The 18,008-nt window shown below is 41.3% G+C and overlaps 3 protein-coding genes and 1 non-coding gene across 4 annotated transcripts; 2 read left to right on the top strand and 2 right to left on the bottom strand.

The window, feature by feature from the left end:
* Positions 1–330: 330 nt before the first annotated feature.
* LOC104450280 lies at positions 331–1,485 on the top strand. Its single transcript, XR_001988643.2, has 2 exons — positions 331–594; positions 1,011–1,485. It is a non-coding gene; the product is annotated as an uncharacterized LOC104450280 (transcript).
* A 1,232-nt stretch (positions 1,486–2,717) lies between these two features.
* Positions 2,718–5,237, top strand: LOC104450282 (probable cytokinin riboside 5'-monophosphate phosphoribohydrolase LOGL10). The gene is made up of 4 exons (XM_010064769.3): positions 2,718–3,250; positions 3,883–4,011; positions 4,145–4,329; positions 4,434–5,237. The coding sequence occupies exons 1-4, from the start codon at positions 3,044–3,046 to the stop codon at positions 4,822–4,824; spliced, it is 912 nt and encodes a 303-aa protein (XP_010063071.1). The 5' UTR covers positions 2,718–3,043; the 3' UTR covers positions 4,825–5,237.
* Positions 5,238–6,042: 805 nt separating this feature from the next.
* Positions 6,043–8,762, bottom strand: LOC104450283 (mitochondrial import inner membrane translocase subunit TIM22-3). The gene is made up of 5 exons (XM_010064770.3): positions 8,423–8,762; positions 7,320–7,384; positions 7,152–7,224; positions 7,010–7,063; positions 6,043–6,474 (listed from the first exon to the last, which is right to left on the bottom strand). The coding sequence occupies exons 1-5, from the start codon at positions 8,607–8,609 to the stop codon at positions 6,224–6,226; spliced, it is 630 nt and encodes a 209-aa protein (XP_010063072.1). The 5' UTR covers positions 8,610–8,762; the 3' UTR covers positions 6,043–6,223.
* Positions 8,763–9,332: 570 nt separating this feature from the next.
* On the bottom strand, positions 9,333–15,757 carry LOC104450284 (kinesin-like protein KIN-12F). The gene is made up of 16 exons (XM_010064771.3): positions 15,352–15,757; positions 14,968–15,030; positions 14,744–14,881; positions 14,412–14,495; positions 14,189–14,314; positions 14,045–14,104; positions 13,902–13,955; positions 13,697–13,789; positions 13,502–13,597; positions 13,041–13,189; positions 12,745–12,891; positions 12,508–12,637; positions 11,382–12,416; positions 11,199–11,297; positions 10,205–11,107; positions 9,333–9,813 (listed from the first exon to the last, which is right to left on the bottom strand). The coding sequence occupies exons 1-16, from the start codon at positions 15,637–15,639 to the stop codon at positions 9,574–9,576; spliced, it is 3,705 nt and encodes a 1,234-aa protein (XP_010063073.1). The 5' UTR covers positions 15,640–15,757; the 3' UTR covers positions 9,333–9,573.
* Positions 15,758–18,008: the final 2,251 nt, after the last annotated feature.

Raw genomic sequence — 18,008 nt, forward strand, 5'->3', positions numbered from 1 at the left:
ATGGTCCTTCCGCATTAGTTGTTGATTTGTTTGCGTCTCATAAGCCTATCATTCTATTTACCAAACCTTTGACTAACAAATCAAGTTTCATTTTATTGATTATAAAAAGTTGACTATTAATTTTTGTGTGCAAACAATTATAACCCAACTTTAGGTGCCAATCTAAGTATATCTCGAATAAATTTATAGTTGATATTTACCAACCAAAAATTGACAATCCTATGACAAAATCAAAGAGATTAAAACATTTTCATGAGATATTTTAGAAGCCTATATAACAAATTAGATATTCAAGTATTTAAATCATTTTCCCCTCGAGGTAGTCAAATCTTATCCCCGATTTAAAGTTTTCTCAAATCGTGAAAGCAAATACTCCCTTTGCTCCTTTCCACTTACAACTTGCTTTTTCGTGTCATAGAGAAATGGGTTATTTTTGAAGGTTTTATCCCCGAAAAGGAACAAAAGGAGAAACAAGGGAAGTCAATGATCCCCGGTTCAAAACCGCGAAAGTGCCTCGTCTTCTTACTACCTATTCCGTCCCCAAAAGTTCAGCCACTACGCGAGCGAACGATCCGCGAATCTTCAACGTCACGGGTGAGCTTCGAACGCTACTTCTCTTCATTCTCTCAAGCAGGACTCTCGAGCGACGGTCTGCTCGATCAGTAATGGAATCTGTCTTAATGCCCTCTACATGCTTGATAAAATGCCTGAATGAAAGGCTCAATAGTTAATTTCACACCAAGAACTGGCTTTCTTTAATGCTTTTGCTCTTTTTATAGCGAACTCTTTTTGCGCCCTTTTCTAACTGACGTTGGCTGTAGTTGACGGTGGATTTCGTAGTTCTCTCCCCCGTGAAAGCTGCACGAATATTCACACTGAGATGAACTTACCCAACAATAATTAAAGACACGAGGCACAAGAAAGCAGACACTATCACCTCCAGAAGAGCTTTTCCCTACCATGTATGCTCACTGTGCCTCAGTTTGATTTCTTCCTTTTGTTATGCCCAGGCATAGTCGAACGAAATGGGGTTCTGTTATCCCTCCAGTCCGAAGAAGATGGCAATGACGGCTGGAATGTTCGCCACCGGAGCTGGCCTTTTCGCTTATGGATTGCATCTCTGGTACGTTAACGTCGCCCCTCAGCGGGCCCGTATCCAAGCTCGTAGCGAGTTCGTGAAAGAACGATTTAGGCAGAAGTACGGGAAGGAAACTGGCCGAGGCTGAGAGGTATGATACGGTTTACATGGATCATGCGAAATTGGTGGAATGGTTTTTCTTCAAGGATCTTAGCATTTCAGAATCAGCTTTGCTTCATAGTTGATTACATGAAATGTTACTGCCTGAATAGCCGTCCAACACAATACCGATCTGTTGAAGCCTTTTGCCTTTTTCGTTTTTAGATGGGATTGAATGGATAGAATGAGAAAACAAAATGTCATGTGGAACTGGAATAGAATGAGTATTCTCTTTCTCCTTGCTGACTTTTCCGTTCATCCTTGAGTTCATCGGCTTAAGAATTGCTTTGATCTAGTACTTAAGAATCCGTGAAAGCAGATTCTTGAGGATAGACCAAATCCGGCTTGCTTATTGATAGTGAATATATCCATCATTTCTTGAAATCATTCTTTCGATTCGAAATCGTGGTGTAGTAGGTCATGGAACAAAAGAATAAAAATAGAAAATTGTTAGAAAATTGTACTTTTTTTCAAGAATGAAATTCCATTGGAATTGTCCATGTCCAATTCATCCTTATTGCTAGGGCGCGTGATCGTTTTTCTTTGTTGGACTGGAAAGTGAATGAATAAAAAGAACCGAAGTGCCAACCGGACCATCAACTGAAAACTGGATCCTTTGGGTGCTCGGATGTCCCTGCAAATTTTGTAGTAACATCAGAAACTGGATTCCTAGGAAACAGCCTAATGGTTCGTATATTATAAATATGAAACGAATACTGTCGTTGCTTAAAGGATGAGCATCTGCCTTTGAATCAAAATGCAGCGATATGTTTAAGGATGGCAAACACTGGTACCGCGTAAGCACATATCGAATAATAATCAACCATGGCAAAGCTCATGAAATTAACACCTAAAGGTTTGCGAGACGAACTTTTTCGGCTTTGGAGTAACATTTTGTGCAGCTCCTTCTTCCTTCGGATCTTCTTCTTGCAGAACTCCAGCTCCCGGCCTTACAATATCCATCTGCCAAGAACCGATCCATCATCCCAGTTAACCCACCGGGTAAGTAGAGGGGAAAAAAACTGTAGAGAAGCATCGCCATTATAATCAATGCTCCAGTTCTATTAAATCAAGTATTAACGGGCCAAAATCAAAAGGACCTTCTCTTGACATTAATGTTAAACATACATGAATAGAGGAGCAACATACATGCTTCCGTGGGTTATGAGTATATCCATCAGATGAGTGATCAAATTTCGTCTTTACATTACAAATGATTCTAATTATATGGAAAATTCTTATCAGTTCACGAAATTCGATCCTCATAAATCGTTGACCGTTAGATTATTAAAAAAATATATTTAAATTGTTTAGTGATGGGATAATTAGACAGAATTCTGATAAACTGCATCACCATCCGGCCATTTCTAAGTGGTAAATCGGTCTTTGGAGAGACCAATAAAAACTCCTTAATATTCGTACTTTTACCAAAAAAATAAATAAAAACTCCTTAATTGCACTGCCTGCACACACCCCCCGGAAAAGGAACTGTCCAAAAGGGAAGAGGGAGGGAGGGACGGAGGAGGAAACCATTTCTTTGGAAGAACCACGAGATCCTTCTACAAAAGAAAGTAGACATCTAAGAGAACGAAAATTTATCAGCAGTGGCATAGGGTAACAAGGAATCTAGAATCCTGTTCCATTCTCTCCCTCCAAAGAATCCACACAGCTTGGGAACAGGGGACGATGACGCTCCTCCTTTTCTCTTGAAACGACTCGTCTCCTAAATCCCACAACGTCACTTCGAAATCGGAATTCCAAGCTGCTGTCGACCGTAAAGTTTCAACCTTTGGAACGAACCGGGTCATGGGTCTCTACTCGTTTTGCTTGTGGGGCTCTCAGATTATGCCCATCAGGCACCGGCAGAAGCGGGTCGAGTTTCCACAGTTCAACGGCAGAAAAGGAAGCGGCATCGCTTTCGAGCTCTTGAAGCAGAGGCCTTGTCCTATGAAGATTCGCGTGTCTTGCACGCCCGAATCTGTTGATTTTGAAGAAAGAACGAGCCCAAATGAGGTATACGCTGTTATTTCATTTGCTGATTCATTCTGAACAGTTTATTAACTGTGCTGCTTGTGTTTCTGTGAGCTGGGTTTGATATTGGAAGACCGGCCTCAGTTCTGGACATGACAGCGTGCGGCATTCGCAAAGTGTGATGTTTCTTTGTCTACAATGTCTGTCTCAAATTCATGGTCATACCTTCTAAAATTTTTGCGTTGTGAATTTGATAGTTCGATTGACCATGTCGCTAGAGATTGCTGCCATTGCCAATTTGGGTGCATTGCGGTAAGATACGAGTGTTTCAATATAGAATGTCCTCCGATGGCTTGATAGGCGACAGGAATGCAAGCATGCTTTTGAATGGAAAGTCGTCATTGAGCTTATCTTTATATATTGACGCCTGTCATGAGGAACAGATTGACCATGCGACACCTCCTGTCTTAAATGCATTTCTAAACTCTTCATGATAGTACCCAATCTTTTCCTTTCTTTGTTGTGGCAAGAGTATCTTTCCACATATTGCTTGAAACTAGGTTGCAGATCTTGCAAGCGGCTTTGACTGTCCTAATAGTGTGCTGATGTTGAGTGCTTTATAGATTTCAAGCGACCGAGGAAGCTCATACATGGTTTTGTGTTTTTTCTAAAAGGTCAGGAAGGAAATACAACAATGCTACGACCTCATCCGCAGGCTTGGGAGGGGAGTTGTTTACTTGGGCTCTTCAAGGTTGGGGCCTGATCATAAGCATTACATGCAAGCACTGGAGCTGGGTAAAGAGGCGAGTGCCTTTCACTTACTATTCCTTCAATTCCTGAAGTGTAATGGGTGCTTTAGTTTGTGGATTTATTGGCAAGACTCTTGTATCTTTCTTGGGAGGATCTGACGAGTATTAATGTTTTCAAACTCAACAGATAGCAAAACTTTTGGACTGTACTTCTTGGTCAGGGGCCGGTCCTGGACTCATGGATGCTGCAACCAAAGGCGCTCTGGAAGCAGGAAAGCCGGTTGGTGGGTTCAAGATAGGTAAAGAGGCTGGAGAATGGACTGCTTCCAATTTTCATCCATACCTACCTTCGGAAACTTATCTTACTTGCAGGTAACGTGCTACTCCTCTTTTCCTGATTACCCTAGTAAGGAATTCCTTTTTGGCTCGCCAGTAACATTCCATTAAACCTTTATAATTCCTCGGTAAACTTCCAGGTTTTTCTCTGCAAGGAAACATGGTTTGGTGGATGCCGTGGTTAGGAGCAGCAGTTCTGACAAGACGGCTGTAGTTGCTCTGCCTGGTGGAATTGGCACACTAGATGAGGTGTTTGAGATTCTGGCCCTAATTCAGCTTGAGAGAATTGGATCTGCCCTTCCAGTTCCCTTTCTCTTGATGAATTACGACTCGTTCTATGGAAAGCTCTTGGACTTTCTTGATGATTGCGAGCACTGGGGCACCGTCTCCAAAGGAGAAGTCAGGTCACTGTGGAAAGTCTGTGACAGCAACTTCGAAGCTTTGACTTACTTATCTGAGTTCTATGATCTCCCTCTGCGGAGTGAACCTGGGCTTCAATTTGGAGTAAGTACTGTGTCAGGGACATCTTAGTAGATACTGTTTATGGACAAGGAAGTTCAAACCAGCATGTAACTTCAGTGTATTTTAGGAGCGTGCACAATTTGATTAGTTGTCTGAATAGTTCTCAGGGAACTAAACCAAGACGAATGCCATCTTCCTCATCAACCCATTGTATTCCTTGTCAATCTACCTTAGATCCTCTCAGCTTTGACATAAACTGTACTCATCTTCAACAAGATTCAAATATATATGAGAGCGACCTCTAAAGTGCGACATTTGCTCTCCGTATTTTCAATGAGAAGGATTAGAGAAGGAGATTCTTAGAAGTCATTGTGTCGCTTGAAAGTATTGTCTCCTACTCCTAGTTGGATTAATCTTCTAAAGTCCAATGGTTCCTCCTTGTAAGATGATATTGGAAATTTAATGCAATATCTTTTCTATTCTCTTTGCTTTGCTGAAGCATTTTCGTCGGCATGGTCTGTTCTAATTGATATGATTACAATTGAGGAGAGCTAGGCCATGTTTTCTTTTCTCTAGCAACGGCAAAGAGACCGTAGAAAATGAGTTCTCTTTGTTCTTTTCGTCAGAAGCCCTCGACTCATAAAATACCCACTAATCTTATAAATCGTGTAAGATGCGAGTCAATTCAATGGGTGGCGAGATATGCGCTATGAGTATTCGCTTTATCCTTAGATACACGCACGCATATGCTCTCTTCCCCCATCGAACGCATATCCTATCTTTCCCCATCTTGTCGATTCAGGTAGCGATAAGACATTTCATATTTAAGGTGGTCAACACCTCAAAATCAAATCTTTAAATGAACAAAAACTTGGAAGAATGATGTAGTTATCCCATTGCCCAAGACTCTGAAACCATGAAAGCACGCCATTAAAAGCATAGAGTACCCAATTAGCAAGTACCTAATAATGAATACCCACCGCCAGCGTGAACAAGTTTTTCAACAGTTGGGTAGTTTACGAGCAGTCACTATGCAACTGCAAATTCCCCATTCTCAACGCCAGCCAGTAGTAAAACTCGCTCAAACTTTAACCTACCAAGGTAACCGCTAAATATCTTTTTGGCGGATGCGTTTTTTATCCAGCAAGGGACCTTTTAACGGACCTCTTACTTTTTCGCGAGGCAAGATTTAATCTACTCTGTCGCAAAGACAATTAAAAAACATGACTATAAGATGAGTCATTTTCTCGGGCTCTCCTTTGTATCCTAGATAATGTCAAAAAACCATTTCATGAAATAACTCTACTAGTGACAAGGGCACAATTGATTTTCTTCAGGAGATCATCAGAGTTCAAAATTCAATTGAAATACCGCCTTGAAAATCTCAACTACGATATTTACAAAGTACTTAGTGCCACAACAAACAACCGGAGCATCAACAGGTGCTACCAACACGTCCCTGGATTTATCAGTGAGCAACAGACCTTTTGCCCTTGTTGGGCTTCCTCAAGGACTCGCAGAAAGAAGAAAATGCTCCCTTCAGTTCATCAGGGAGAGGGAGAGGCAGAGGTATAGCTGGAAGAGTGGGCAAATCATTTTGAATGCGTTTTTTCTGGGCATATGGATATGCCAATGCTGGCTGCTGCTTGTTAAGTCCCTCTATAATGAATGAGAACGCTCCAAATGTGAGGCAGCTCTGCAACAGAGCCTGTGGTGCACCTAAAGCATTGTACAAAACAAAGATGAGGCGCATGACCAGTAACAGACAACTAGATTTGCTCTATAAGTGCTATTTAACTCATGCATCACAATTCTAAGAACTCTTTCTATATGGATCTGGTAAGGGTAATCCAGATGCTAGACAAATCTCTGCCCTATCATGCGACATAACCAATCTCCCTAGCGTGGTCCCATCGCTCATGGAAATTTTCAACGCGTCAAGTTAATGTGTTTTAACTGAGGGAGGACCAAGATCCTATATTACTGACGCTTTCCATCATCTGTGTCTTAGATAAACTCATAGAGAAAATACAAATGCAGGAAGTCACCAACATCTCCTCATTGGATGAAACATAGCAGATGGTCAAAATGGCTAATCTAAAAGCAAATAAGAAAACAGAAAAGATTTAATAACATAACATAGCTTTCCGACATTATTTTTTAACCATTCACTTTTCTCTCTACATCCCTCAAACAGCAAGCACACGATAATGCCCTTTCTTAAGCTGTACCATGGGTGGAAAGATAATTATACCTGGAAAACTAAGAGCAAGACCAGTGCAACATCCAGCTATTCCGGCATTAAATACTGCATACGAAAAAAGAAAAATTATACTTCGAGTGAGAAAAGAACCAAAAAAAAACAAAAAAATAGTCCCAGACTAGAGATAACAAACCATCATCCTTTCCTCGCAGCCTTTTCAAAAAGCATACAACCAAGCTGTGCACACCAGACAAGACTGCAAATGCCTGTTTAGAACAAGATATAAATGAGGAAGCCCAATTTCCAGGAGCGAGAGTCCTACTTATCATTTTAGCACTAGGAAAAATCAAACTTCGCATACCTTCGCAGAAGATCCTGCCTCTGCAAATGATCCTTTGAAACCCTTCTTCTTAACCAACCCAGCACCTGCACCACATCAATAGGCAAAATTTCAAGCAGATTCCACTAAAGTTATTTGCAGCTGAGACTTGCAAAAGCATATATAATTCACAGGTCGTTCATGTCAGACAGGTGCCCTTTTCTCCAGGGTGTACTTTGCACATAGTTTCTAATAGTGAGACTCAGATACAAAAAGGAATGAATCAATTCCATATATCCATACATCATGGAGCTTACCGTATTATGCATTCAATCCATATCTGTCACTGATAAATCTGAGTCGAACTATCTAGTTCTCTTCCGATATCTAAACCAGTAATATGTGCACCCATTTGTGGCAACCCTAAAAAAACTCCTATTGATTATAGTTCCTTTTGTTTCCAGGCAAGTCCCTGTTCCATTCCACCTTCAGAATAACAAGGTCAATGTGAACATCCTCGCAATTCACAACCCCATCTTATCACAAAACCGAGAAAAGTTCTTTCCTTCTTTGACAAAGGCAACAAACCAGTGCAAACTTCCTCAGCACATTTCTTCTCCTCTTTCCAAACTAACCCAAACAGTAACCATTTGAGTTATTAAACAACAAAAATACAGACGACACAGACATTCTTCGCCACACATTATCGCTCGATATAAAGACCGACCAGCCGGTGCCACTAGATAAGCCGAACTAAACGCACGGCATTCTCAAATTGGATTGATAAGCCCATGCTATCAATGGAAAACTGAAGCTTTAAAACCACATATATCCGGCATCGCAGATTCGCATGAATACACAACAAACAACTCAGCGAATCAGAAAAATAGGGGGGGAAAGGGCAAAAAGACGAAGCATTTACAAAACATAGTTATCACCGACTCAGAATTCGATCACCAAATCCATCTCTCATCCTTTTAAATCGGGATCAAATTAAAACCCCGAACCGCTCAGTAGCTCCTAAACCAACAAATGATTACAACCGCAGGTAAAAAAGCGCGAAGCAATCGAGTCAAGAGCCTCTTATCCGGCACGCAACATCAACACGAACGAAGCAAACGAACGATAGAGAGAGGGGGAGAGACCGTAGCCGAAGATGGAGCCCATGAAGGCGCCGGCGGCGGAGTCGCCAGCGAATCGGAGGAGGCAGACGACGGGGGGGCTGGTGGAGCCGCTCGGGGCCAATGCGTTGGGGGAATCGGCGGTCGAGCTCGGGTTGGCGGCGTCGGATTCGGCGTCGGGGTCGGCGTTCGGAGACATCGGCGACGCCATTTGCGGCGGCGGCGGTCGGTATCGTATCGTATCTCTCGCCTCCTCCCTCCCTCTCTCTATCTATCTAGAGACCTAAAGATCCAAACGAGGTCTGAATCCAAACCAAAAAGAAGCAAGCGACTTTTTGTTACTTTTCACTTTGCTTTTAGTTACGGTTTTGTACCGTCTTCAAATATCTCCGAGGCGTCTAGTCGGATCAGTCGAGAAAGAAATAGGGGTTCGGCCCCGGGACGACGTCGTTCCTTGACGCCTATCTCCCAGACGACGTCGTCGAGTATTATTCGCATCGCGCCTCAGGTTTCGGGGGCGACTAGTTTAAAGGAAAATCGTTGGCGAGTTAGGCGAGTTCTAAGTTTAGTTTTCTCTTACGGTGTCATCCTGTGATCGTGCGAGATGAATACTCCTTTAAAATGTGCATGGTCCGGTCTCATCCACAATTTTGAAGAACTGCCTTATTTCATTTGGTTTCTCTGGGTACAAATAGACAGCCCGCCCAGGCCAGCCTACTGATTTTGTTTGATTTCTCAACATACAAATGGACAACTTCTTTGTCTCCTGAATACCCATGATTCCTTGAGTAGATACAGATAACTTCTTTGATTTCTCAACATACAAATGGACCACTTCTTTGTCTCCTGAATACCCATGATTCCTTGAGTAGATACAGATAACCTGGAGCAGCCACATTGAGAGAGAGAGAGAGAGACGGAGAGAGACAGAGAGTTTCTATTGTAGAGCACGAATAGATAACGTGAATATTTTTTTTCACCAATTAATGAACAATCAAGCACACAATAGCTGATGCAAATCGGAATTACAGAAATTGGAAGTATAGGAGTAACAGAACCCAACATGGCTCGCTGCTGCTTGAACCCAAGCTGGGTCCAATGCTTGCCGGGTGTAGGGGGAGCGTGAACAGCTAAAAACTGTAGACTTGATTTTGATGATTTTGTTCCAAGTCGACTTAGTAATGCCCCTGGTATGTAGCTCCAAATTCTGCTCTCCATGCCTGTTCATCATCATAAGTAGTACTTGCAGCAATGTCCGAATCCTCCCTGTGCAGTGATTGCAGTGCCGATTGCGGCAGTCGGCTCTCTGCAAGATATTGTTTCATTGTGATCATCTCCATCTTATGTTTTCTCTTAAGTTTCTCCAATTGCTTCCTTAGCTTCTCATTTTCTTCCTGAACAGTCGCGAAGTTTTCCTGCATTTACAATGGATGAGAAAGGAGTAGGATGTCAGCACTTGGGTACAACACAAAAGCTATCCGCCGTTGCGATTGAAATTTTAATCCCTTAATGTGTTTGGCACTACAAGTAGAAACTGTTATCTATGTTGTAAATTCAGCCTGGGAAATAGAATCCTGGCACTACAAGTAGAAACTGTTATCTATGTTTTTAGCACTACACATTGATCAGGTCAACTCATTTTCAGCATAACCAAGGAATTTCCAGCAGTAAGCAAGATAAAATTTGAGAACGAGTCAGTAGTACTGTCAATCTAATGACTGAAAACCAATGATGCAAGCCAATTCAGGTGACCCTCTAGGTTTCAATCTAATGGATGGATGAAAACAGTGCCAAGATTCTTATTACCTCAGCAGCTGAAGTAGATTGCTCAGCTTCTCTCAACCTGACAAGCAGTTCTCCAGCAGCATGAACAGCTTCTGCAGTGTCTCTTAGTTGAATTTTAAGCCTCTTGTTCTCCTTTATGAGAAGCTCTCTCTCCCTCTCCCTCTCTACCCTCAAAGCAGAGAGCTCTGCTGCCAGGGATTTTGCAAAACGAGAGCCCTTGCCTTTGGCTCCTGCCTTGGCAGCTGCCCTCTTCACCTCCGCAATTCCTTCCATGATTGCGTGGTGTTTTGCGGCCAGGTCATTATACTTCTCTTGAAGTTCAGTATAGTGTTCGACCATTCTGGCATGACCGAGGACAGATCTCTGAAGAGCATCATCTAATTCCTCAGTGCAATTCTTCTCTAACCTAAGTTCCATCTCCAACTTCTCAGCACGCTGGCGATTCATTTCAATAGCAACCCTTAATTCATCTGTTAAAGATATCCACTCACTTTCCATCTCTGTCCATCGCTGTCTTTCCCTCTCGATTTCTTCTTCATTATGTTGAGATCCTACACAACTCTTCCGCAGTTGAATGGATCGCAACAGCAGTGAAGACCTCAGTTTCTCAGTGGACTTGTCAGGACATGCATCTGCATAAAATTCCAATTTGCTCCTCAATGAATGGATTTCCTTAAGAAGTGCTTCCTTCTCATTCATATCATAAGTGTTTTCTTCCTCCCCACGATGTCGCTCTTCTCGAACTTCCTTGATTTCATATTTTTCCTCATCCCGGTTGTTCCCCTCCTCTTCACATTCCAGGAGTAGCATATCTTTGCTGTCCTGTGAGTGCATCTCCTCTTTAGTCTGCTCATCATACGGAATAATTTCCTTTTTCAAAGCCTCGATGGAGTTTTGTTCCTTCTCAATTTTATATTGCTCTACCTGTAAGATTTAGAGCATCAACAATCTTAAAATCCTAATATAGTGAGTCTCATATCAGTACTGCACAAAGCAGGAGGTAAAGAAATGGTACCAGGCTACTGAGAAGCTCAATTTTAGCTGCTTGATCCTTGCAGATTTTCTCGAGCTCCTCGGTCCTCTTCACATCCGCAGACAACTCAATCTCTACTTCCTGGTTCAGAAAATCAGCACAAATTAGTAATAAGACAGACACATACAGAAGTCCTTTCCACCTTTGAAGGAATTGCAGACGTACCTTGGGTGTTCCAGCTTTTAGGTTTCTAGGGTTCCCTCCTCCATCTGCTGCCGCAATCCATGTCTTTAAGCTGTCCTGGACCTCATCACAATCAAGATTTGATCTTCTTCTTTGACAAGATGCACAAAGAAATAAGCCATATGGTCCATCTAAAGATTGGCTCTCCTCTGGTGGTGTCTGAGCTGAGGCATTGGTCGTGTCCACTTCTGGACTAGGTTTCAAAGTCAAGTGTTCAAACGAGAAGGCAGTTGGAGATCTGTTTGCGGCTGAATTTCTCTCATGGCAGTCAATAATTTCTAACCCTCTGTGAAGGCTCGCAGCTAGAGACTCGGCAGGTCCTGGAAATAGTTTGCTTGACTGCAAGGAGGATCTAAGGTGCTGACTTTGTCTGAGAGACTTTCCTGGCACATCTGGAAGGAATTTCTCACTTTCCACTATGTTCTTCTGGCTTGCGAGAAGGCTTGATGAAATAGCTATACTTCTCCTTAGAGATTTTCGAACTTTTGGAGATTCTGTCAATGTTGGATCTTCAAGAATTGGAGAGTGATGACATGAGCTGATTGAGATGCTATTTCTGAGTGTACGCTCTGCAGAACTCAAGTTGTCACGACTGCAGCTGATAAAGTTTTCTGCTGATGCAATACTGTCCTCTGGAGCATGTCTATACTGAGATCGTCTCGAAATAATTTCTTCTGATTCAAATTCTTCTGGACAATTAGTGTATTCTTCACTTAAATCTGTCTGGCAACATTCGTCTATAGAAGAACTAGGGGTAGAGTTTCCTTTCTGAGATGAATCTTTTGGCATAGTTTCACATGTCTGCAACTTATCTAGCTCTTTACATAGTTCCCTTACATCATTCTCGTCAACATTTATGTCATCTTCTTTTTCACAGTCAATCCGGGGAAGTATCAGAGACCGGTTAAGGCTCACCCTCAGTTGATTTAGGCTTTCGCGTGCATTCTGCCCATGGAAGTATCTCTGCTTGCTTCCCATTGAGTTATGTGTATGGGACTTCGCTCTTATAAGTTCATCCTGTCAGCAACAAATAGTCAAACCACAAAACTTCAGTTTATTTCAGAGAGAAATCAGAAAAGAAACGCCTATAGGAATTTATTTACCATACCTTCAGTTGACGAATTTGATCGCTCAAATCATTCACATCATCCTCTGAAATTTCATTTATCACTGGCTCATTTTTTATACATTTCACTCGTTGTCCCAATCTGAGGGTGCTGAGTATTTCACTCTCGCTTCTGCATTACAAGCAGATTCATGGCTTCAGAAACCCTCTATGACTACTAACATTCCTCCAGGATTATTCATGAGGAAAAATGTTTGAAGATAGCAAATTTTGGGTTACCTTATGTCTGGAGATATGGCACATATAACTGTGAGTTTAGAATTGCCACCAAAGGATTCTCGCAACAAATGTGTTAAGCACGAAGCTTTATATGGAACACCCTTGTCTCCCCCATGGCTTCTCTTGGCTAAACTATCGACCAAATATCTACATCAATGGAATGTGCATAAGAATAAGCTAGCCAAATAGATGCCGATCTTGTGAATAAACAGGAAAGAGCTAGTTCCCTTATTGCAAGCAATAAGGACAATTTCCATTAGTTCTGCCTCTGCCCAAAAAAGGTTCCAGCATCATACCCGAGCTGAGATAGGGATTTCTTCACATTTCTGGCTTCTCTCACGAATTGTCTACCAGCATCATCAAGTTTGTTTCTATCTGACCCAGCAAGATCAACAAGGCTAATTCTGCTTGTTCTTGAACTACTGAAACACTTGGATGATGATTCCTGCAACAGTTTTCGACAAAAAGGTATGACCTAGTCATGTAACTTGTGGGAAGATGGTAATTAATGAGCTCAGATGCATCTAAAGTCCTGGGATTCTGATAACATGTATTGCCACATGTAACAATAAACATTTGTAGAGCACCTAGAATGTTGGGCTCTAGAATATCATCCATTGCAAGATAATTGCTAGGAAGACTGATTCTGATAAATATCTCTTTAGCACTAAGAAGCAACATAACTCGTGCCCTCATCAGATACAAAATTCAGCTGCTGGCATTTAGCAATGGCAGGGAAGTTTACAGACATAGCTACCTTGCACCAAGACTCGATAATGCAAGTTAACACAATGTGGGACCTGGAGCTCTTGGAGTTCATGCTTGTCGCTCCCACTTTTCTGTTCGAAAGACCCTGTACGAAACATGATGGAAATGTAAAGTTAATAAACAAGAATGTTCTTTCAAAAGAGTCCTAAAATAGCATTCTTGAGAGCATAGGCCATGCTATTACCTTAATCAAGATTTGTGTTATTTCCTCATAGCCTGTCACATATTCCTCAGTCAAATTCTCAACATATAGCCCATTCTTCAAGTCATCCTTTATCTGAAAGTAGTAGCAAGCCCCAAAATACCAAAACTTATGAGGACCAGGTATAAAAAGAAACGTTGAATACTGACAGAGAAACCTACACTAAGTATGGAAAAAAGTAATGCACCTTAAGGTTTCGCTGGGTTGGATCGAGTAAGTCCCCTATTTGTTCGTTGTATATCTGCATTGAAAAAAAATACAGAACCTTTAGCTGGATATAGAGGAAGCAGAATATTGTAATTAATGCTCAAATAATCAGAAGGAGGCTACCTCCAGAAAAGAGCAGCGGCATTGAAAATTGACTAGTTTGCCTTCAGAGTGCTCTTGCTCCTGCATCAAGTCAAGAAATCCTTTAGACAAGATCCATCAATAACTTTTAGTATAAACAATTATGGAAACGGAAGCTTAACATACCCTATCAATCTCAGAAAATAACATCTGAAAAATGCGTGGAACGAGACCTTGGAGGCTTCTGGATGAGGGTTCTTCAACAATTGAACTGGGTGGTCCCCACATTGTGTATGTCTTTCCACTTCCACTCTAGTAAGAACTCGTAGAGTTACACACTTCACAGGACTAAAAATGGGGTGTAATTTAAGAGAAGTAATAGCTACTTTGAGTTATAATATACAAATACCTGTCCATATGTTAATACAGAAGTATTGTATCCTGCAAGCGCGCTTTGTACTAAAGGAACACCAACTGTCTGAAAGATATCCTCCTGTTTGAAACGAAAAACAGCTTAGAATGGACAACAATTGTTGGGCATTTAATTTCCAATCAGCAGAGTGGTAAAAACTTCGATCTTTCTCGATACTGGACAGGAACTATAAGCAGGACTATCTTCTTAGTTTATCTGTCTCACCAATTTCTTTATCTCCGAATTAGAGAGATGCCCAGATAAATGGAGGTGAAAATGTAATGGTACAAGCGCATTCGTAGAGAAAAATTGTGGAATCAGCAGCTAACCTGGCTTGAGCTTGCATCAAAGACTGAATCAAAAGTAAATTTGCGATCTCCAACCGTCAGTGAATCGGATGAAACTTTCTTAACAATCCGATCCCCTACTCTTTCGAATTCGTTGGCAGGCCTAATTCTCACTGTGACCTGGTGAAATTAAAAATTTGCAAATAACAATCAGATATTAAGCACTCCATCGAGCTCAACGACCTGATTAATTTCACTTAAAGAACCTTCACTGGTGGGTCTGGATGTGACAATGCTCCAGATTTGTCTCCCGCTGTTGCTACCTCTTTCTGCAAGTGTACCATTTCAGTTGAAAAAAATGTCAAGCTCCAAGCGACGGCAGAATTCGAAGCGATCTAACATAACAGCAAAACAAACCTCGAACAAAAGTTGAGCTAAAAAATTCATTTGAAAGTGATGAAACACGACACAGGAATCTTAGTATGACCATCGGCACAGTTAAACTCTACTATTCGGATAGAGCCAACATTAGCGACGGCAAAGCAAAGCTTCATGGACAAGACTAAGCAAAAGCACTTCAAACTGCTCGAAAGTCGAGAGCAAAAACTGCGAGAGATCACAACATGCGGCTAGAATCTGGACTCCAGTACCTTAGTCGACGGCCGGGGGTTGGACGGCGCTTCTGGACCGTCGGATCGGGCGATTTCACTCGGCTTCCCGAGCTTTGGAGAAGGTGCGGTGGTTTCGGAGTCCGAAACGTTGGGATCGAGCGGAGGCGTGTTTTCCGCGTCGGGTTTGGGGATTTTGGAGGTCCTGAGAGCTGTTTTGTGCTTGGTGGAGATGGATCTGGAGAGGAGGCTCCGTATGGAGGAGGCCGACAGGCTTCCCTTGGATCCATTCTCGGAGATCGCTGCGCTGCTGTTGCTGCTGGACTTCATTGCTGGAGAAGCAAAACGCGTCTGCTCGAGAGAGAGAAAGGGAGAGAGAGAGAGAGAGAGATTGCAATTCAAAATGCTAGAAAGAAAGGGAGGATGCAGAGCGAACACGGCGAAGGGTTTCCGTTGTAGAGGCTCCTAAGATTAGAAATTATGACCGTTGGAGATTTTGATTTCGATTCGGCGAAGTTACATCAATGTCCATGACTTCCGCGGAGAATTACGATTTTGTCCAAAGTTTGAAACGTTGTGCAAGAACTTTTTGGCTCTCTGTGCTATGTTTAGATAATGGCGGAAAATCGCCGGAATGAAAATTTGGGAAAGAAATAATGAAATTTTTCTAAAATTTATATGAAGAAAAATACGAGAGAAATAAAGGTATGGGTATTTTTCTTGACTTCTCCCTCTCCCAGGTAAAGCTAATTAAAATTTGAGAGAATAGTCTTTGCCGATCAATCTCAAATTTCATGAGGAAAGGTTTAAATGTTGTTTTTTTGTCAATGGCTTTGGTCATCTGCTTGGAGAAGTCCATAACCTAAATTCATTTTCTCAAGCAGTGTTACATTGTATATTACACATTCCATGCCGCATCTCAATTGCCAAGACTTGGCTAAATTGATTGCAACACTTAGATACTATTAAGGCTTTTTTTTCTCCCTTAACTAAGTTGATTGAAATTCTTACACAACTTGCAAATTCTTCGCCCAACAATTACCCCGGCAAAAGAAAATTCAAAGAAAGACAGGAAAAAAAAAAATCTTTTCTAGAAAGAATTTAGGGTGCTATCCGTTTAAGTGAAAAAAAAAATCCACAAATTAGTTTTTTAAACTTTTAGACAAATGATTTTTGCTAAAGATAATTATTCCAAAGAAAATCATATATGGTCAAAAAAATGTCCATGCTTAAAATTAGGAAATAGATTCCTAAAACATATTTCTTGAAATTAATTTAAATTTTATTTCACGATAAATTTTCCAAAATAAACATACCCTCAATATTTATAAAAATTTGGTTTTTTTCTGAAATTGTCTTGAGATGTGGAGTTTTTTTTTTTTTTTGGTCGGTTTAAGACGTGGATTGTGGAGTTCCCAATCAACAAAAGGTAGCCTAACGTTATGACCTAGTATTACCGCTAACGCGAGTTCACTGGGTTGAAAATCGCTTGTGTGGAGAGCAACGCACCTATCGAGTTCACTGTGTTGAAAATCACTTGGATTTTTAAATCACTTGAATTTGTGACGCGCTCTTCCAATCCAGGCAAAAGCGGAAAATTCCCACCTCTCCTCTCCACATGGCGAGGCTTCTAATTTGGTTCGAATGACGAAGGCCCACAGACAAAAAGACTAAAGTTGGCCCGATTCAAACTGAGTAATGCGTGATGTGATTACTTAATTCACAATTATTTCAGTAATAATTTCATTTGGATAAACAAGAGATGCGAGTACACAACAGTTCGCATGAACCTGATACGATTTGAAGGTGTGATCTCGAGATTTGGCCATCTGGATTTTTTTTTCCGATTAAAATAAAGTCAAATAGGATTTATTAAACCACTGGAATTCGCTCCAGTGGCCACTCTTCCAATATGGAAGAGAGGTGAGGGTTCAAATCCCCACTTTCTGGGGGAAATGGGATGGGGACGCGTAAGTTTCAGTGGGTTTCGACTCCCACGCTTCTCTAAGAGCGGGGGCAAAAAAGTCGAGAATGAGTGTAGTTTAGGAATATAGTATGACCGACAAAAAAAAAAGGATTTATTATATTTTTATGCAACGTTCGGTAGATACCTAATATCAATCTTTTTGCTCGATTGCAATCTTTTTAGGTCTCAATCACAATCTTCTCCTTCCTCACATTCTTTACAAAATTATCACTTTCTTAGATCTTGTGTTTTACTTATCTTTTATCTATGCCAACCAAAGCTAGGTTGTTAGTGTTTCTCAACAAGGCAAACATCATCAAGGTCACCAACTGGTTGCAAGCCTTAGACCCTATGTCTAGAGTATCGGACCATAGACTAGATAGAGAGAGTGTGAGACAAAGGGGACGATGGCTAGTCGACGCTTCAACATTGAACCACGATAGAGTTTATAGGTAGGTCACTGATTGTGGAGTCCATGGCATGATAAAATTGCCATTTATGGCTGCTCTCTCTCCTCCATTTATGAATCTCAGCGATTTCAGTTAGCAAAAGCCAAAAAAGGCATTCTTTTCTTGTGTTTTGATTTTCTTTTTCTTTTTATATTCCTTACCTGATCTAGATTATATTTGGGCTATATTTGAATATTTTTCCAGAGTTCAACTCACCCAAATGTCGGATACGATAATATTATATCCTATCTAGAGTCGCCTCCAATCTACCAAATGTGGCCAAA

Source organism: Eucalyptus grandis, chromosome 6 (genome assembly GCF_016545825.1).
Source record: "Eucalyptus grandis isolate ANBG69807.140 chromosome 6, ASM1654582v1, whole genome shotgun sequence".
In the NCBI taxonomy this organism is placed as follows: Eukaryota; Viridiplantae; Streptophyta; class Magnoliopsida; order Myrtales; family Myrtaceae; genus Eucalyptus; species Eucalyptus grandis.

Excerpts from the sequence above, each read along its gene's own strand:
- LOC104450284 (XM_010064771.3), bottom strand. The coding sequence starts at position 15,639 with ATGAAGTCCAGCAGCAACAGCAGCGCAGCGATCTCCGAGAATGGATCC. Across the intron at positions 14,496-14,743 it reads TTGATGCAAGCTCAAGCCAG|GAGGATATCTTTCAGACAGT; the intron begins GTTAGCTGCTGA and ends CGTTTCAAACAG. Across the intron at positions 14,105-14,188 it reads TATTTTCTGAGATTGATAGG|GAGCAAGAGCACTCTGAAGG; the intron begins GTATGTTAAGCT and ends GACTTGATGCAG.
- LOC104450282 (XM_010064769.3), top strand. The coding sequence starts at position 3,044 with ATGGGTCTCTACTCGTTTTGCTTGTGGGGCTCTCAGATTATGCCCATC. Across the intron at positions 4,012-4,144 it reads CACTGGAGCTGGGTAAAGAG|ATAGCAAAACTTTTGGACTG; the intron begins GCGAGTGCCTTT and ends CAAACTCAACAG. Across the intron at positions 4,330-4,433 it reads GAAACTTATCTTACTTGCAG|GTTTTTCTCTGCAAGGAAAC; the intron begins GTAACGTGCTAC and ends GTAAACTTCCAG.
- LOC104450283 (XM_010064770.3), bottom strand. The coding sequence starts at position 8,609 with ATGGCGTCGCCGATGTCTCCGAACGCCGACCCCGACGCCGAATCCGAC. Across the intron at positions 7,385-8,422 it reads GGGCTCCATCTTCGGCTACG|GTGCTGGGTTGGTTAAGAAG; the intron begins GTCTCTCCCCCT and ends GATGTGGTGCAG. Across the intron at positions 7,064-7,151 it reads GCTGCGAGGAAAGGATGATG|TATTTAATGCCGGAATAGCT; the intron begins GTTTGTTATCTC and ends TTTCGTATGCAG.